The 16792-nt window shown below is 51.2% G+C and overlaps 2 protein-coding genes across 3 annotated transcripts in view; one reads left to right on the top strand and one right to left on the bottom strand.

Moving 5' to 3' along the window:
- The window catches only part of LOC134562071 (zinc finger protein 239-like), a 118926-nt gene that overhangs the window by 14867 nt on the left and 87267 nt on the right, over positions 1-16792 (bottom strand). The window lies entirely within an intron of this gene.
- Positions 1235-7741, top strand: LOC134562064 (uncharacterized). 2 transcript variants are annotated; one of them, XR_010083059.1, is made up of 2 exons: positions 1235-2544; positions 5899-7741. XR_010083059.1 is itself a non-coding variant. In XM_063419526.1 (2 exons), exons 1-2 carry the CDS (start codon positions 2400-2402, stop codon positions 6405-6407), a joined length of 654 nt encoding a protein of 217 aa, XP_063275596.1. In that variant the 5' UTR covers positions 2002-2399; the 3' UTR covers positions 6408-7741. The 2 variants fall into 2 exon arrangements, 1 of the variants encoding a protein (XP_063275596.1); XM_063419526.1 differs by having other exon boundaries at positions 2002-2544.

Raw genomic sequence — 16792 nt, 5'->3', positions numbered from 1 at the left:
ACCGCACTCCGAAGACGGTCCTCCTCCTGGCAGTGGATTTCTGGAGCAGTTCTGCAGCACCCACGCCAGGGGTCTTTACGTAAGTAGACCCCCCTTGACCGCGGGGCGGGTTGGTGGGGACGGAGTTCCCCTTGTGGCAGCCTATGTGGGAAAGACCCCCAGGCTGCGGTCGCACGACCCCCGGGGATCGGGTTTTTTGGCCCCCTGCCACGGTTTTGTTCCCCCTGGTGTTTTTTCGTTCCCTCGGTTGTTTTAAAATTTTTATTTGTGTGCGAGCGCTGGCTCGCGGGACTGCGAGCTGGTGTGAGTTTTTGCTAGCCAGTCCGCTTCGTTTAAGCGCCGCGCACCGGGTTTTTACGGCGGCGGTCCTGAGCGTGGTTCCACCAGTTTAAAAAGCGCGCGGCGGCGTTTTTTTTTCTTCGTTGTGATTTTACATTCGCTGGCTCCAGAAACAATACAGGCAGGATGGGTGCCTCCCTGTCTGCTTCCCAGAAAGGGGTTTATTACGTTTGCGTTGAACTGCTAGAAGCTAATAAGGTTAGGTTTTTTAAGGATTGTTTAAAAAGGCTGATCAGATGGGTTTTCCTGCACTACCCGAGGGTGTCCCAGGCAATGGTCCGCAGCTCCCGATTTTGGGAGCTGGTGGAAAAGAAACTATTACAATTAGGAAACGCCGGGGACCAGGACACACAGAAATTAGCTTTTTTAGTTTTACAGTTAAAGACGACAGCAACGAAAAAGGGAGTGCAGAAAAGCTCTCTGGAAACTCAGCCTGCCCCGGTTTCCCCTCACCCCAGTCCCAGTCCCTCTGCCCCGAGAAGGGGAATTTTAAAGAGAGCAGCGACCCAGAGGGTTGCTAGCCCAGGCTCTCTGAAAAACTCCCGGTCCCCCAGCCTCAGTAGTCTTGGACGGACTGCTGAGGACTCCTCGAGAAGCCCTGGCCAGGCAGATCAAGGACCTCACCTCCCACCTGCTTCCCCGAGTTGCAAACCCAAGGTTCAGTTTAATTTAAGTGCGTCACACCAACCACCAAATGGCGGCTGTGATAAACCTAATGGCGTCCACTCCACCACATGGCCGTCACCCTTCCCCTCTCCCCAGAACCCTTTCCTTTTCTCCAACCCCTTCCTTCCCTCAGCTCCTCCCCCAGCCCCTCCCATAACCCCTCCCCAGTCCCCTCCCTCCTCCCCAAAGGTCCCGCCCACTCGCCCTGCCCCTCAACATGCCCCTAAGGCAGAGCCGAGTCCCTCTCCCCGCCCCAGAAGGACGCCATCTTGCCAGCAATTTTCCCACGCCCTCATTTCCGGTTCCCACGGTTGGGAACCAGAAGAAATGAGTGAGGGTGAACCGGAAGTTACTCTTTCTGCTGCACCTGTCACCTACCGCAGAATACGTGGTGGTGACACACCAAAACCTAATTGGCATGCTTTTTCCCAAAGCATCATTCGGGATTTATGCAAGGCGCACAAGGATTATGGCAGAGAGAGTCCCTACTTCCGTGGCCTCCTCACTGCTGATCTCGCAGGTGTTCATGTTGTTCCTGCTGACCTCCGGCAGCTTTTTTCTTGCCTAATGAATGGCACAGAGTTTAAGCTCTGGGACGCAGCATTCAAACAAGCCCTGCGAGAGGCAATGCCTCAGTTGCCCTTCCCAGCTATCGATGAACAGGGCAATCCCCTTTTCCTTGAGTTGCTTGCTGGTGAAGGTACCTATGTTTCTCCTGAGTCCCAGGCAGCCCTAATACCCTCGGCAGTCCTCTCCATTATAAAAGATATAGCCTGCAAGGCTTTCTTTTGTTTGCAGCCAGACGCACCATCACCGCCCTATACCACCATTAGGCAGGGACCTTCTGAATCCTTCGTTGCTTTCGTAGAGCGGCTCACCAGAGCAGTGGAGATTCAGGTTAAGACAGAGAGTTCACGGGAAGGTATTATAGGGGAGCTTGTTTTTGTCAATGCTAACGACCTGTGTAAACAGGCAATCTTAAGTCTTCCCCTAGATCCGCCCCGCACTCTCCAGTCCATGCTCCAGGTGTGCCAGATGAAGGTGCCCTTCCTTGCCCGGCGGAACCCACCACCACCCTCCCAGGCAACTTTTCCGCCCAAGACAGTGCGTGCTGCAGACACATCCCAACAGCCCCGACATCGTCTGCCTCAGCGGCGACCCTCCTTCAGCAAGGACACTGGACTGCCAACTGCCCTAGGAGACCTTCAAAACAGCGTTCTCCAGCTACACCTCCGGGAACGCCGGTGCCTTCCCAGGCACAGCAAAAATCACTGAAGGGGGAGCGCGGGTCCACCCAGCGTGACAACCCCAATCGGGTGGACCGGGCAGGGAACTCCAAAGGGGGTCAATTGGATGGACATTTTATACCGGACTTGACATCACGTGAACTCGACATGGAAAAACCAATTCTCACCACCTCTTCCTTTTTTGAACCCTACAGGTTGCATCTCACCAGACCATTGCACCTGACGGATAGGGAATTTCATTTCGTCACCATAGACCCAAGGAAGTTGCATCGGTGGCCAATGACCGGCGAAGGTAAGTTCATCGTCATCGGTGATTGCAAATATACTCTGCAGGAGATTGAGGTAGTCCCGGGGACACTTCACAACAACCCCAGGGCCCTCATTCTCTGGCTGCGCTGCACTCATCCGCCCACATTTTTACCCAAGGGCCAGGTCATCGCACAAGCAATCCCATATGGTGACCCACAACATCTTACCTTCACTGTCAATGCTGTACATCACATTTCCACCCGAAAGCCCTTGGTGCGATGTACGCTCACTGTGGGAGATGAGTCAATAGATAAAGCTCTGGTTTTTGACACAGGGGCATATGTGACAATTATTTCGACCGCGGAATGGCCGTCGCATTGGGCCCTGAACGATGTGGTCAGACAGATTCGGGGTGTAGGAGGGTTCCAATCGGCAAAACAGTCAAAAAGCGTGGTAAAAATTAAGGGGCCAAAAGGACAATTGGCTGCCATCCGTCCTTTTGTTTTAGATTACCAGGAACCCCTGCTTGGAAGAGACCTCATGGCCCAGTGGGGGGTCACAATTGACATTCCCGACCCCTCGCAAAATTTTTGGGCAGCGGCTGCTGAAAAGCGCCCGACCCTGAAGCTGAATTGGACGACAGATAAACCAGTCTGGGTCGAGCAGTGGCCGCTAACAAAAGAGAAATTACAGGCGCTTGAGGAGCTTGTGGAGGAGCAATTAGCTAAAGGTCACATCGTGGAGACCAATTCTCCATGGAACTCGCCCGTTTTTGTCATTCGAAAGAGTGACAAAAAACGATGGCGCCTCCTCCACGACCTCCGGCAAATTAATGAGGTAATTGAAGATATGGGGTCTCTCCAGCCTGGGATGCCTTCCCCAAACATGCTGCCACGAAAATGGAATCTGGCTGTAATTGACATTAAAGATTGTTTTTTCCAAATTCCTCTACACCTGGACGATGCCCCACGTTTCGCCTTTTCGGTTCCTTCCATCAACCGAGCGGCCCCAAGGAAGAGGTACCACTGGAGGGTGCTCCCTCAATGGATGAAGAACTCCCCAGTGATGTGTCAACAGTACGTCTCTTCCTTGCTGTCCCCTGTGCGCGCAGCCACGGAGGGGGTTTCATCCACCACTATATGGATGACATCCTCGTTTGCGCGACGACCGAAGTTGAACTTACGCGAGCGCTTGACCTTGTAACAAATTCGTTAGTTGCTGCAGGGTTCGAGCTGCAACAGGATAAGATCCAAAGGATGCCACCCTGGAAGTACCTGGGCCTGGAGATTGGTAAGAGGACTATTGTGCCTCAAAAATTGGAAATTCGGACAGATGTCTGTACCCTTGCGGACGCCCATCAGCTTTGCAGTGCTTTAAATAGGGTAAGACCCTGGCTAGGTCTAACCACGGAGGATCTAGCCCCTCTTTTCAATTTATTGAAAGGGGGAGAGGAGCTCAGTTCTCCTAGGGTGCTTACCGCAGAGGCAAAAGCAGCGTTGGAGAAGGTCCAGCAGGCAATGACATCACGACAGGCACATAGATGTGATCCCGAGCTTCCCTTTCATTTCATCATCCTGGGTAAGCTGCCACATCTACATGGGATCATTTTTCAATGGGACACAGGCACAAAAACATCAGCACACAACACCAAGGGCCAAGGCAGAAAGGCCCTCTTCTTATTATAGAATGGGTCTTTCTCAGCCACCAGCGGCCCAAAAGAATGACACAGCCACAAGAGCTTATGGCTGAGCTCATCCGCAAAGCAAGAACGCAGATGAAAGATTTGGCAGGATGCGACTTTGAATGTATTCACATGCCAATCGGACTGTCAACAGGCCAGATGACGAAACCCATGTTGGAGCACCTGCTTCAGGAAAATGAAGCACTTCAATTCGCTCTAGATTCCTTTACAGGCCAAATTTCAATTCATCGGCCGGCCCACAAATTATTTAATTTGGAAGTAACATTTAAATTGGCTTTAAAGAGTGTCCAGAGCAGGAGACCTCTCGATGCGCTGACAGTTTTTACTGACGCGTCCGGGAGTTCTCACAAGTCGGTAATGACTTGGGAGGACCCTGAAACTCGGCAGTGGGAGGCAGATATTAAAGTGGTTGAGGGTTCACCTCAAATAGCCGAGTTGGCCGCTGTCGTCAGGGCACTTGAGATTCCCTGGACCTCTCAATATTGTAACCGACTGCGCATACGTAGCGGGGGTGGTATCTAGAGCAGATGAGGCAATTTTACAAGAGGTGTCTAACACAGCTCTGTATGAGCAGCTCTCGAAATTAGTTAAACTTGTCTCCCACCGAGAGCAACCATTTTATGTGATGCATACTAGGTCGCATATCGATTTGCCTGGGTTTATTGCTGAGGGTAACAGGAAGGCTGACGCTCTTGCTGCCCCTGTAGCGATAGCCCCGTTGCCTGATGTTTTTGAGCAGGCCAAGCTCAGCCATCAGTTGTTCCACCAGAACGCGCCTAGCTTGGTTAGACGTTTTAACCTCACACGTCAACAAGCTAAGGCGATTGTCGGCTCGTGTCCTTCCTGTCAGTCCCACGCTGTGCCTACCCTGCATGCCGGAGTCAACCCTCGCGGGTTGGAGAGCTGCGAACTCTGGCAGACGGATGTCACCCACATTCCATCATTTGGGAGACTGAAGTACGTTCACGTCTCCGTCGATACCTTCTCTGGCGCTGTCTATGCCTCTGCGCACGCAGGCGAGAGGGCCCAACATGCCATCCAACACCTTGTTCAGGCCTTCTCATTCATGGGCATCCCCAAGGGGATCAAAACAGACAACGGCCCTGCGTACAAGTCCAGGGAATTTGCCGGCTTCCTGCAGCAATGGGGAGTGGAGCACAAGACAGGCATCCCCCACTCCCCCACAGGCCAGGCAATCATAGAAAGGACCCACCAAGAGATCAAGAGGGTCCTCAAGCAACAACAGCAGGTATTGAAGGTGGAACCGCCGGCAATTAGATTGGCCAGAGCACTTTACGTTATCAACTTTTTAAATTGCTCTTTTGAAAGTCCCCATCTACCTATAACAACACACTTTGGGTGCAACAAGGAGTGGAAATTCGATCCCAAACCCCCAGTGCTGGTGAGTTCACCTGAGTCAGGGAAGGTGGAGGGCCCATTTGACTTGGTGACGTGGGGGCGTGGGTACGCCTGTGTCCTCACGCCTACCGGGATCAAATGGGTGCCTGCCAAATGGGTGAAACCGTTTGTTAAAAGAGGGAACGTGATGACAGTGTGCCGCAGGTGGCCTTGGCGGCATTCCGCCGTCGAAGGCGAGTCTCCTCCAGACCCCCTCTTCCCATCCTGTGGGAATGGGACCATGACCTGCCCTTTACTTATTTTTGTAACCCAGATTAATAATCTTTGGCCCCCCAGTTTTGTTTTTCAGACCCAGACCCAGGATGCTAAGCCTCCCGACCGTGCTCTTCCTGACCAAGCTGCTAACAATCAGTCAAGCTTGGATCGTCCCACAGCCGCGAGCCAACGTGTGGGCTCTGCTCGCGAAATCTATGGGACAAGATCACATCTGTCTCAATAAAGCATCGGCCTCAGACCCGATGTCCACATGCCTCGTGGGGATCCCTTTTAAACAGCTAGAAATGCCCGAAAAACTGCTCGTTTATGCCCGCCGTATCAGTAAGATCCCCCGGGTCAATCCTTTTATTAGCTGGAGGAATTTTATGTTTTCCCTGGAAAATATGAGAGAGGAACCCCGAGAGCTGGAGCTCCTCGGAGCGGCTAAAGCTCCAGCCTGCATTCACATTACCAACTCGGCCAACGCTTTAGACCACCGCACCAAGCATGTTGTCCAATCTAATGTGCTGGACAGAGCCCACTTGTGGTGCGAGAGGATGGCCAAAGGAGTTCTTCCCCCTCCAATTTAAAACCACCCCAAAAGGTTACCTAAGGGAGTTTTTCTGATCTGCGGAGATCAGGCTTGGGCAGGTATCCCCTCTTGTCTTTCCGGAGGTCCGTGCACCCTAGGAAAGGTGGGGCTATTCACACCCAACAAAACGCAAATTATGGGTTGGAAAGAAAAGCAAAAGAAACAAAGTGGTGCACATGGATTGGCAGTCTCCAAAAGAGACCTTAAAAAATTGGACCCGGATTGCGACTCGGAAATTATTCATTGGAGCAAAACTAAAGGGGTTGCAACACGATTTTTGCCCCATGGGTCTCCATTGCTAAGGCCATAGGGGAATTGGGACATTTAGAATGTTGGGTGGCGAAACAAGCAAATTTAACTTCCAGAACGCTATTCAACCTCCTGCAGGACGAGGACATAATGAGGCAAGCCACCCTCCAAAATCGGGCAGCCATAGACTATCTCTTACTTCTCCACGGTCACACATGTGAGGATTTTGAGGGTCTGTGTTGTTTTAATCTGTCGACTCGGGCTAGGAGCACACGAAAACTAATTGAGCAGATGCAAAATAAGATCGGTGACATAAAAAGAGAGACAGATGATTGGATGGGCAACATTTTTAAGAGTTGGGGCCTTTCAGGATGGGTCGGGTCCATTTTGAGAACATGCCTGCTGATTTTGTTTATTATTTTAATTGTTTGTATTGCTTTTGGACTGATCAGGAGATTGCTGTTTAAGTTAGTTTTAAGTTCCACATCTGTCCCCTCTCCGGCTGCTGCTCGGGTCACCATGGCCACGGCTCCTGAAGAAGAGTTGGAGGAGTTTGAAGAGGAGCTTGAGGAAGAAGGCGACGGCGAAAACCTCCCATATGATCAGTGGCCAACTCAACAGACTTAGTTCGCCGAATGCTACCCAGACTCCGAGCATCTGCTGGACCCCCCTCAGTTTCGTTCATTTTAGTAAAAAGAAAAGGGGGAGATGTGGCAGTGTGTTAATTTAATCAGTTATACTTCATATGTTTTCTGTACTGGTTTGGTTCTATGTACCCTACTCCCCCTAATTAATATTCCTTTGTCTCCCTCACATGAGTTATTTTAGCCTGCACCTGCACCTGTTATGTGACTTTCAGTTAAGTGTCTGTCACCCTTCCCGCCTTTGTAAATCCCCTCCTACCCTCTTCGGATTAGTCCACGTTATGTTTCCCTACCCCTGGGTCCCTCAGCAACTGGCCCTGGTTGGCTAGTGGTAGCCAACCACTCCCTTTGCTCCCCCCAGCTAGCCCCTGAAAAAACCCCACTGTACCCTCCTCTCCTCGGACACTTCTGGTCTAAAGAGGTGTTTCCAATAAACCCTCTGTTCACTCAGAACTGTCTCCTCCTTTCATTCCACTGCCTGTCGCTTCTCCATCACTCACAAGAGTCCCACAGGATAAGAACCCACAGGAGTCAGCCCTGCTTGCATCGCTCGCAGGCTGACCCTCAATGACTCTTGTCCCAGTGTCTGGGCTCGCCGGGGACAGGGTCCGCTGACCCCTGTAGGCACCGCGACAATAATGGAGAAACACGGCCTAGATTCGGGAGTGTGGACTGAAAATTGATATCAAATTTGATGTGCTGCCTACGCTGGGACAGGGCTTTTGAGGAGTTGAAGTATGCTCGGCTCTTTATGGTATTGGCCTGTGAATGGAACTTGGGTAATTAGAAAGAAAATATATTGGTCTTGGAAGGTGAAAAGAAAAAGCTGACCATTAGCAATATGTATAAGAACTCACAAGAGGCAGAGACAGATCTAATTGCACCCGCCATGAGGGCGGGGCCGGTCCACCCGCGCTTGCAGCAGGCGCGGGCTCGGGTGAGGGGGTGGCCCCTACCCCTCCGTCCCCTCAGTCACTGTTGTGAAGGGGGGCGGCGGGGGGAGCGCGGCTCGGGCCAGGCCCCAGTCAGTGAAGAAGGAGGAAGGCGCGGACCGGCAGCGATGGGCACCGTCCCCGTCGCCGCCTCCTTCGCTGCCCCAAGGGGCGGGAAAGGGGGGAAGAGACAGTAGGGCTGTGCAGCCGCCCTGGGAAGGGGGGTGGAGGGATAGAGTCTTTCACCGAGAGGGCGGGGAGGGAACTTCCCAAAGGGAGAGGGGTGCCTCCCCCGTCTTCAGGCCTGTGAGTTACCAGAGCAACCCCGAAGGCCAGGGAGCTGCCACCGGGGAAGGTATTTTCAAGGACAGCAGACACGCAGCACAGAAGGTTTGCCGCAGCAAGTCTTGTGTGATGCTTTCTAGAGTTGGGACTAGCCGAGCTAGACATCCGGCTACAACAGAGTCTGACAGCTCTGAGGGGGAAGAAACTGAGGACGAAAGTGATGAGATCAGTGCTGCCCCAAATAGGTGAAGGAGGGGAAAGATAGCAAGAAGAGTGATTAGAGAGCGCAGCCCAATTGCCCGACGTACTAGGAAAAAAGAAAAAGAAAGAGAGCCAGTTCTGCAAGCTCCGCTGAGACAAGCTGTCGGTAATCAAGGGCCAGTATATGTGAAGGTCCCATACTCCCTCATAGAGTTAGAACAGTGGAAAACCACTGTGGGGAAGTATAAGGAGAACCCAGATAAAGTAGCACAACTAGTAGAGTGAGCTGTCAATTCCCAAAATCCTGATTGGGTTGATTTGAATTCTATGCTAGACACATTACTTGATCCTACTGAGAAACGAATGGTCAATAAGGCCATTACCACTTTCGTGGAAGGCGCATAGCTAGTGGACTGCTTCAAGGCACTGTCACTCAGATATTTCCGCTTGAAAACCCAGAGTGGGATCCAAATGTACCAGAACAAATGGCAAGGTTAAAACGATACCAAAACCTTGTGGTATATGGGTTTCTCAGGGTTATAGTTTCCCTGAGATTCTCCTTGGGGTTGGTGTTCCCCAAGGTAATAAGGGTCTCCCAAGGTTGCTGTTCCCTAGGAGTTTCCCCTGGGTTGCTGTTCCCAGAGGTAATAAGGTTTTCAGTCTTCTCTTTGCCCTAAGTGTTACACACCAGAGGTAGAGACGACAAACTGAGTCCGCCGGTGCACATTTCCAAGGTTGTTTATTCTTCATTATCTCAGTCCTTTTTCAACTCTGCCAGGCACTTCCCTGGTAGGGTACCTTATCTTAGTTCTTTCTCAGCTCTGCAAGGCATCCCCAGCAGAGCAGGACACGCGGCAGACTGGGCGGATCAGAGAGCCCCGTACCTTATGTACAGTCCCCTTGACCCAACCACTGTCCGAGACGTATTTTTTATTTACAAAATTTTACCAATACCTATTACCTATACTAACATGTCAGTTCTACTCTAGACCAATCTCTAAAACCCAACTCAGCACAAGATGGGGGACAAGAACAAGAACAAGGAAGACAGGGGCCACTCCCCAATTCCTCCATCTTGTCTCTTCAGCCCCATATGCTAAGAATCCTAATTTCTATATTTATATTCTATAATAAACCATCCACTACTTATTTCAAATTCTTAGGATTTGTGATTCTTCCTGCATGTGAGTGTTCACTCCCATGGACAGGGATCAGAGGCAGTGTCCTCCTGGGACCTGTGTGGGTCTAACTGACCCCCCTGTACAGATCCCAGACCCCCCTGTCTGGTCTCCAAACCCTCCAGGGTGGCCAGAGGGATGTTCTAGACTCCGACATGGGTTGAAACATGGTGTCCCTAAAGCTATAAATTGGTCAAAACTTTATGAAGTGAGGCAAAATTATGATGAATCACCTACTGATTTTTTAAACAGGTGAAGAGAAACTGCCATCAAATATACTGATCTAGACCCTGAATCAGGTGATGGGAAAGCACATCTGGTTTTGCTGTTTATGGGTCAAGCTTCAAATGATATAAGAAGAAAACTGCAAAAGATAGAGGGAGTTTGAGATCTAGATAAACTTCTAGAAGTGGCCTGGAAGGTGTTTCGAGATAGAGGTCCAAATGAAAGAGGCAAATTCCAACCTGGTAAGAAGGCAACTCAGGAAAAGACATCCAAGAAAGCTTCCCCTACAGAGAAAGACCAGTGTGCATTTAGGAATTTGGGGCATTGGAAAAAGGACTGCCCAGTGTTGAAAGGAAAATCCTCAGTCCCCCAACTCCCAGTAGTACAAACCTCAAGCGGCTACGGATCTGAGTGATGGGGACCGAGGGTTAACCCCCAGCAGAGCCCTCGGTTATAGCTAAGCTGGGGAATGAAGATATTGAGTTTCTGGTAGATACTGGAGTGGCCTACTCCGCGTTAAATACTTTAAAAGGGAAACCGAGTCACGATACTGCACATGTTATCGGAGCAACTGGGGTAAGCGAAACACGGCTTTTCTTCCAACATTTAAACTTTAAATTGGGAAAACATTGGGTAAACCACCAATTCCTCTATATGCCTACCTCCCCTAGACCACTGACGGAGAGGGACTTACTAGAAAGATTGGAAGTAGAAATTAAATTTAAAAAGGGAAAGGGTGTTGTGAGAGTCGGAGCCCGAGGGTCCCTGGTTTTGCCTCACGACCTTCGTCAAGGTCCTCTGTCAAAAAGGGACTGTGTGCAAGGGGCTCGGGCCTGAGCCACGGTGTGTGTGTACCAAGCACTGAACTGCAGGTGTGTCCACTGGACTGGAGCTGGTTCCCATGGGAACTTGTACGAAGACAATGGACGGCTGGACAGCCTGTGCTTACCAGCGGCCAGGCCCAGACCTGCTTGGCCCAGACCTGCTTGGCCCAGACCTGCCTGATCTGAATGGTTGCACCTGATTCCCAGAGCAACGGGGCTCCTCACAATGACTCTTGGGTGCTCCCTCTGCGTTGGCCAGGTGCCCCCCGCTTTTGCCTGTGTTGGCCAGGTGCTGCCCGCTTCTGAAATGACAGTAAAAGCTTCCCCCTACGACTCACACTTGGAGATCTCCCCATGGACAGAAGACGGATCCATTGGCCGGACGCCACGCCACGAGGACGTCGCTCTGCTGTTGGTAGCTATATCCCCCTGCCCCCCTTTCCTCGCTCTGTATCCTATTTTTCCTTTCTCATTCCCTCTATCGCAAGTGTTGTTGGCACTCAATAAAGGTACATTTGTTGTATGATTAAACTGTTGTCCCCTCGAGTACTTTTTGCACTCTGAGATCACACAAACCTATCACGATTCCTGCTTGGATCGTGACAGGTGTACAAGTTATAATCCCTGAATCTAAACTTGTTGAAGTTGCTGCACTTTTTGTACAGGAAAAACATAATGAAATCCCTGCTGAAGTTGAGAAGGAGGTAAATACAATAGTGTGGGCCGGTGATATCCCAGGAAGATCCAAAGAACCAGTAGAACCAGTGAGCGTTACACTCAAACCGGGAGCTACACCAGTAAGGCAAAAACAATACCCTTTGAAATTAGAGAGCCATAAGGGACTAATGCCTATAATTGAAAAATTCTTAGAACATGCGTTATTAGTGCAATGTGAGTCTAAATTTAACACTCCCATTTTAGCTATTAGGAAAGCAGATGGTAAGAGCTACCGATTAGTACAAGATCTAAGAGCAATTAATAAAATTACAGAGGACATACACATAGTAGTACCCAATCCTTATACCCTTTTGACTACGCTGACAGACGAGTTTGGATGGTTTACTGTGGTGGACCTGAAGGATGCCGTTTTTTGCATTCCTGTGCACAAAAACAGCCAAGAGCTTTTTGCTTTTGAGTGGGAAAACTCTCAGATAGGAAGAAAAAGTCAACTTACCTGGTCAGTTTTACTGCAGGGATTTAAGTGCTCACCGACTATATTTGGAAACCAGCTAGCCCTAGCGGACGGGACGCTGTCGGACCAGCCAAAGGAAGCCATGGCGAAGGTCGTGAGTATGATTTATAAACAGTGGGGAATTAAGTGCAAGCTCAGGGATTTTCAACTTGCTGTTGCAAGATTATTAGAGCTTGGGGTGATTGAGTGCCCAGTTGAAATTCTCTATTCAGAGGTGGGGGGAGATGCACGGCCGCACTAGCCGAAGATACAAAATCTTCGGGCAGCGGCAAAAGTCTCAAAGCATAGGGAAAGGTCGAGCAAACCCTATGCAAGGCACTTGAGGAACAGGAGTTCTGGAGCGCCACACGCGTGTGTCTGCTAGCTACCCCCAAGCTGGGGATAGGAGCCACAATGCAAACAGCATCTGAACGCGATTTGTCCGAGGGTGGGGATCCACAGGAGCCAGACGCGTTTCCCCACTCCCTGATCCCGAGCCCAAACCCCCCGGTGCCGTCAAAAAACCCCCGGACCCCTCCGCCAAACTCGTCGGGTCCCCCCTCATCTGCGGAACCTTCCTGAAAATCCGCAGGTTCCCCATCCGTCTCTTCACCGCCAGCCAGCGTTTCGGTGCCCGAGGCGCGGCAGTGTGCGTGGGTTTTTTGGGAGGAACTGAGGGGTGAAGCCAGAGACACCAAAACATGGTGCAGGAGGAGACGCAGGTAGCACCCCCGCCATGCGTGTTTGAAAATGGCACTGGCCAAAGGGAGGGGCAGGGCCTGGATACCCTCGGCGGGGAGAGCCCGGAGTGGCGGGTGTCTGCTGATGCGCATGTGCGGGAAAAAGATGGGGAAGAGGGAGAAGAGCGCACGCTCGGACAGGAGCCGCGGACTCCTGCTGACGTGTACGTGCGGCTGGAAGGGAGAGAGTGCATGCTCAAAGCGGCGCCGCGGTCTCCACGGGCGCGTATGCACGGGAGAGCGGCAGACAGTGCGCGCCCAGCCCGGAGCGGTGGGCTTTCGCTAACACGTATGCACAGGAGAGCGGCAGAGAACGCATGCCCAATCGGGAGCCGCGCTCAGTGCTGCTTCCATTTAAGGGAGAGACCTCCCCCCACAGGAGGCAGGGCAAGCCCAGGGGGAGGGAGCGGCACCACCCCCGAAGGGAGGGGCAGGGCCGGAGCCACACAAAACGGCACGGGAGCCCGGAATTGCACTGGCATTCAGCTTCTGACTCTCAGTCGGACACCACCAGCGGCAGCAGTTCGGGAGAGCTGTCGGACACTGATTGGGACTCAGAAACAGAAAGAGCGGAGCTAACACGGTTTAGAGAGAAACCTAATAAAACCCTAAGCCACTCCGAAAGGGGTTTACAATGCGAGCCGGCCCAGTTCACTGACTGGGGAAAGATAAAAATAGCTTGTGCCAAATGGGCACCGGCGGCTGCAGTGAAAGCCTTCCCAGTAAGGGTTACCGGACTGGAGGGTAACCAGCAAAGAACATATATGCCGGTAAACCCCAAAGATGTACAGACAATTGTAAAAGCCATCTCAGAGAAAGGCATGAATTCAGCCATGGTTTCCGCTCTCATGGATGGCCTTTTTGGCAACCATGATCTACTCCCTTTTGATATTAAACAAATAGGTCGCATGATATTTGATGGAGCGGGAATGATTGTTTTCAAACAAGAATGGAAGGATAATTGCACAAACTTACTAGCCCAGGCTTCTGGAGCAGGGCAGCCCCTGCACGGCTCCAGCTTATCCAGGTTGATGGGAAAACATGATGACATGATTACCCCTCAGCAACAAGCTGCGAACATGCGAGCTGAGGAAGTTAGGGCCACCACCCAGGCTGCCCGGGAGGCCATTCGAGCTGCGTCTCGCGTGGTGGCCAGGCCCTCTCCATGGTCCACCATAAAGCAGGCAGAGAGTGAAAGCTTCACACAGTTTGTGGATCACCTGCAGGCAGCAGTGGATTTGTCTACCCTGCCTGCAGATGCAAGGGGCCCTGTAGTAGCTGATTGCCTGCGGCAGCAGTGCAATTCTGTTACCAAGGACATTTTGCGTTCCTTGCCGGCCGGAGCCAGCCTGGCTGACATGATCAAACATGTAGTAAAAGAGGAGCACCTGACACCCATCCAAGCAGCTGTTCCCACCCTAACCAGTGCAATGGCATGTTTCAAATGTGGCTAGGCAGGCCACATCACAATGAGCTGTCCCCAGCCAGCACAGCCATCCCCCGCGGTGCCCCCGCTCCAAGCGCGTGCGAGAGGGCCCTGCTGGGGCTGTGGGAAGAAAGGGCACCTCGTCAAAGACTGCAGGTCCCAGCCTCAGGGAAACGGGAAAGGGAGGGGGCGTGCAGGCCGCACCCAGCCTCCTCCCGCTGCGAATGTGAGGCGGCCCATCTATGCCAACCCCCAGTGGGGCGGGGAACCTTCATACCCCCTGCCCCCACAGGGGACAGCCGGTTTTGCACCCCCCACAGCGACACAATGGCAAAGTTTCACAACATTGCCAGCGGTGCCCTCGTGTCCACCACCGCCGCAAGCCGCGCCTATGGAAACAGAAGGAGGAGCTAGGAGCTTCGGATCTATGGAACACAATGTTTTCCTTACAGTGAGTTTAGACAAGCGGCCACGTATTGCGGTGAAACTGCAACGAGGCGAGGAAATTATTGACATGGCAGCACTTCCAGACACCGGCGCAGACATATCTTTAATTAATAAACTACATTGGCCTTCTCATTGGCCTCTGAAATCCCCCTATACCCGCGTTGTGGGCATAGGAGGCCTGACTGTTCCCTCAATAAGTGCAGATCCTATTCGGATCATCTTTGAAGATGGACAGGTGGTTGTGGCTCATCTATATGTTGTGCCAATGCATGAAGAGATTCTGGGACTACTAGGAAGAGATGTGCTTTCCCAAATAGGGATGGTTTTAACTACTGACCGGCATTTTCCTTAGTGGCCACTGCAGAGCAGCCACCCATTTTAAAAATCACCTGGTTGACGGATACCCCTGTGTGGGTTGAGCAGTGGCCAATGACAGAGAAGAGGCTGCGAATTACCAAGCAATTGGTGCAGGAACAACTAAAAGCAGGTCACATTCGACCCTCAGTGAGTCCATGGAATACACCGATTTTTGTCATCCCTAAACAATCAGGGAAATGGAGACTATTACATGACCTTCACAAGGTCAATGAGCAGATGCAAGCGATGGGTGCCCTGCAACCAGGCTTGCCAGCACCGACTATGATTCCTCAAGGGTGGGACATTGTGATCATCGATTTGAAAGACTGTTTTTTCACTATCCCACTCCATCCTCAAGATACTCAGTGCTTTGCCTTCACTGTGCCATCTATTAACAGAGCACCTCCAGCACAATGGTATGAATGGGTAACTCTTCCTCAAGGATGTCGTACCTCACCTACCATGTGCCAGATTTTCGTCAATTGGGCTTTGCAGCCAATTTGTCAGCGTTTTTCCAATGCAATAATTTATCATTATGTTGATGATATCCTTGTTGCTACTAAAGAGCCTCTGCTCGCAGAGGAATTAACCTGGCTAGTCACACAATTAAAACACCGCGGTCTGACTGTGGCCCTGGAAAAAATACAACGATCAGCTCCGTGGAAATACTTAGGATGGTTGATCATGAGTGCACATATCCGGCCGCAGAAAATTACTTTACATACCAACATTTCTACATTATATGATGCTCAGAGACTTTTTGGAGACCTGCAATGGGTTCGCACCATTGTAGGAATTACCAATGATGACTTGCAACTGTTTCTGCCGTGGCTACATGGTAATAATGCCAGTAGCCCTCGACAATGCACCCCTGAACAGCAACGAGCCTTAATCAAGGTGTCAGAAAAGCTACAACGTGGTTGGAGTATTCGCCGTATGGAACACCTCCCACTGTCACTCTTCCTCTCCAACGCAGATGCCTGTCCGTTTGCCATCATTTTTCAATGGCAAAAGAAAAAGGGGGAACACCAGTCTAGGTTAAAGTCGACAGCTGGGGTGATTGAATGGGTGTTCTTACCGGTGCAGCCGAAGAGTTGTGTTATGACAAGAACAGAAGCCCTTGCCGTGCTCATCAGGAAGGGGAGAGATAGGATTTTGGAGATAGATGGGGAAGAACCGGCAGATATCAGTGTTCCTATTAGGAATGAAGATCTGGACTGGAAGCTGAGACATTCTGTGGAACTGCAAGAAGCATTGTTAGGTTTTACAGGTGTGGTTCATAGTCAACAGCCAAAAGGTCCAATGTGGACTCTGATTGTACGCCATCAGTGGCTGGAGAAGCCTCTGTGTTCCATGACACCTGTGGAAGGCAGAACAGTTTATACAGATGCTGGTCGAAAGACACAAAGAGCTGTGTGTGTGTGGAAACGGTGAGGAGAATGGAAGCAGCATTTAATCCACAGTGAAGCCAGAGACAGCTTGCAGACCCTGGAACTGGGAGCAGTGTGTTGGGCTTTGCAAACCTGGAATAAGGAACCTCTTAATGTGGTGTCAGACTCTTTATATGTGGTTGGAGTGGTACAGAGAATCGAAGATGCACTCATTAAGACCACTCAGAATCAACGCCTTGGAGAACTATTTCTACGACTGAGGAGTATACTCAGACAGCGTCAGCATGCCTTTTGCGTGATGCACATTCATAGT

The sequence above is a fragment of the Prinia subflava genome, chromosome 26 (genome assembly GCF_021018805.1).
Source record: "Prinia subflava isolate CZ2003 ecotype Zambia chromosome 26, Cam_Psub_1.2, whole genome shotgun sequence".
Classification (NCBI taxonomy): domain Eukaryota; kingdom Metazoa; phylum Chordata; class Aves; order Passeriformes; family Cisticolidae; genus Prinia; species Prinia subflava.
The sequence above is the reverse complement of the archived record's forward strand: the minus strand, read 5'-3'. Positions and strand labels throughout refer to the sequence as shown.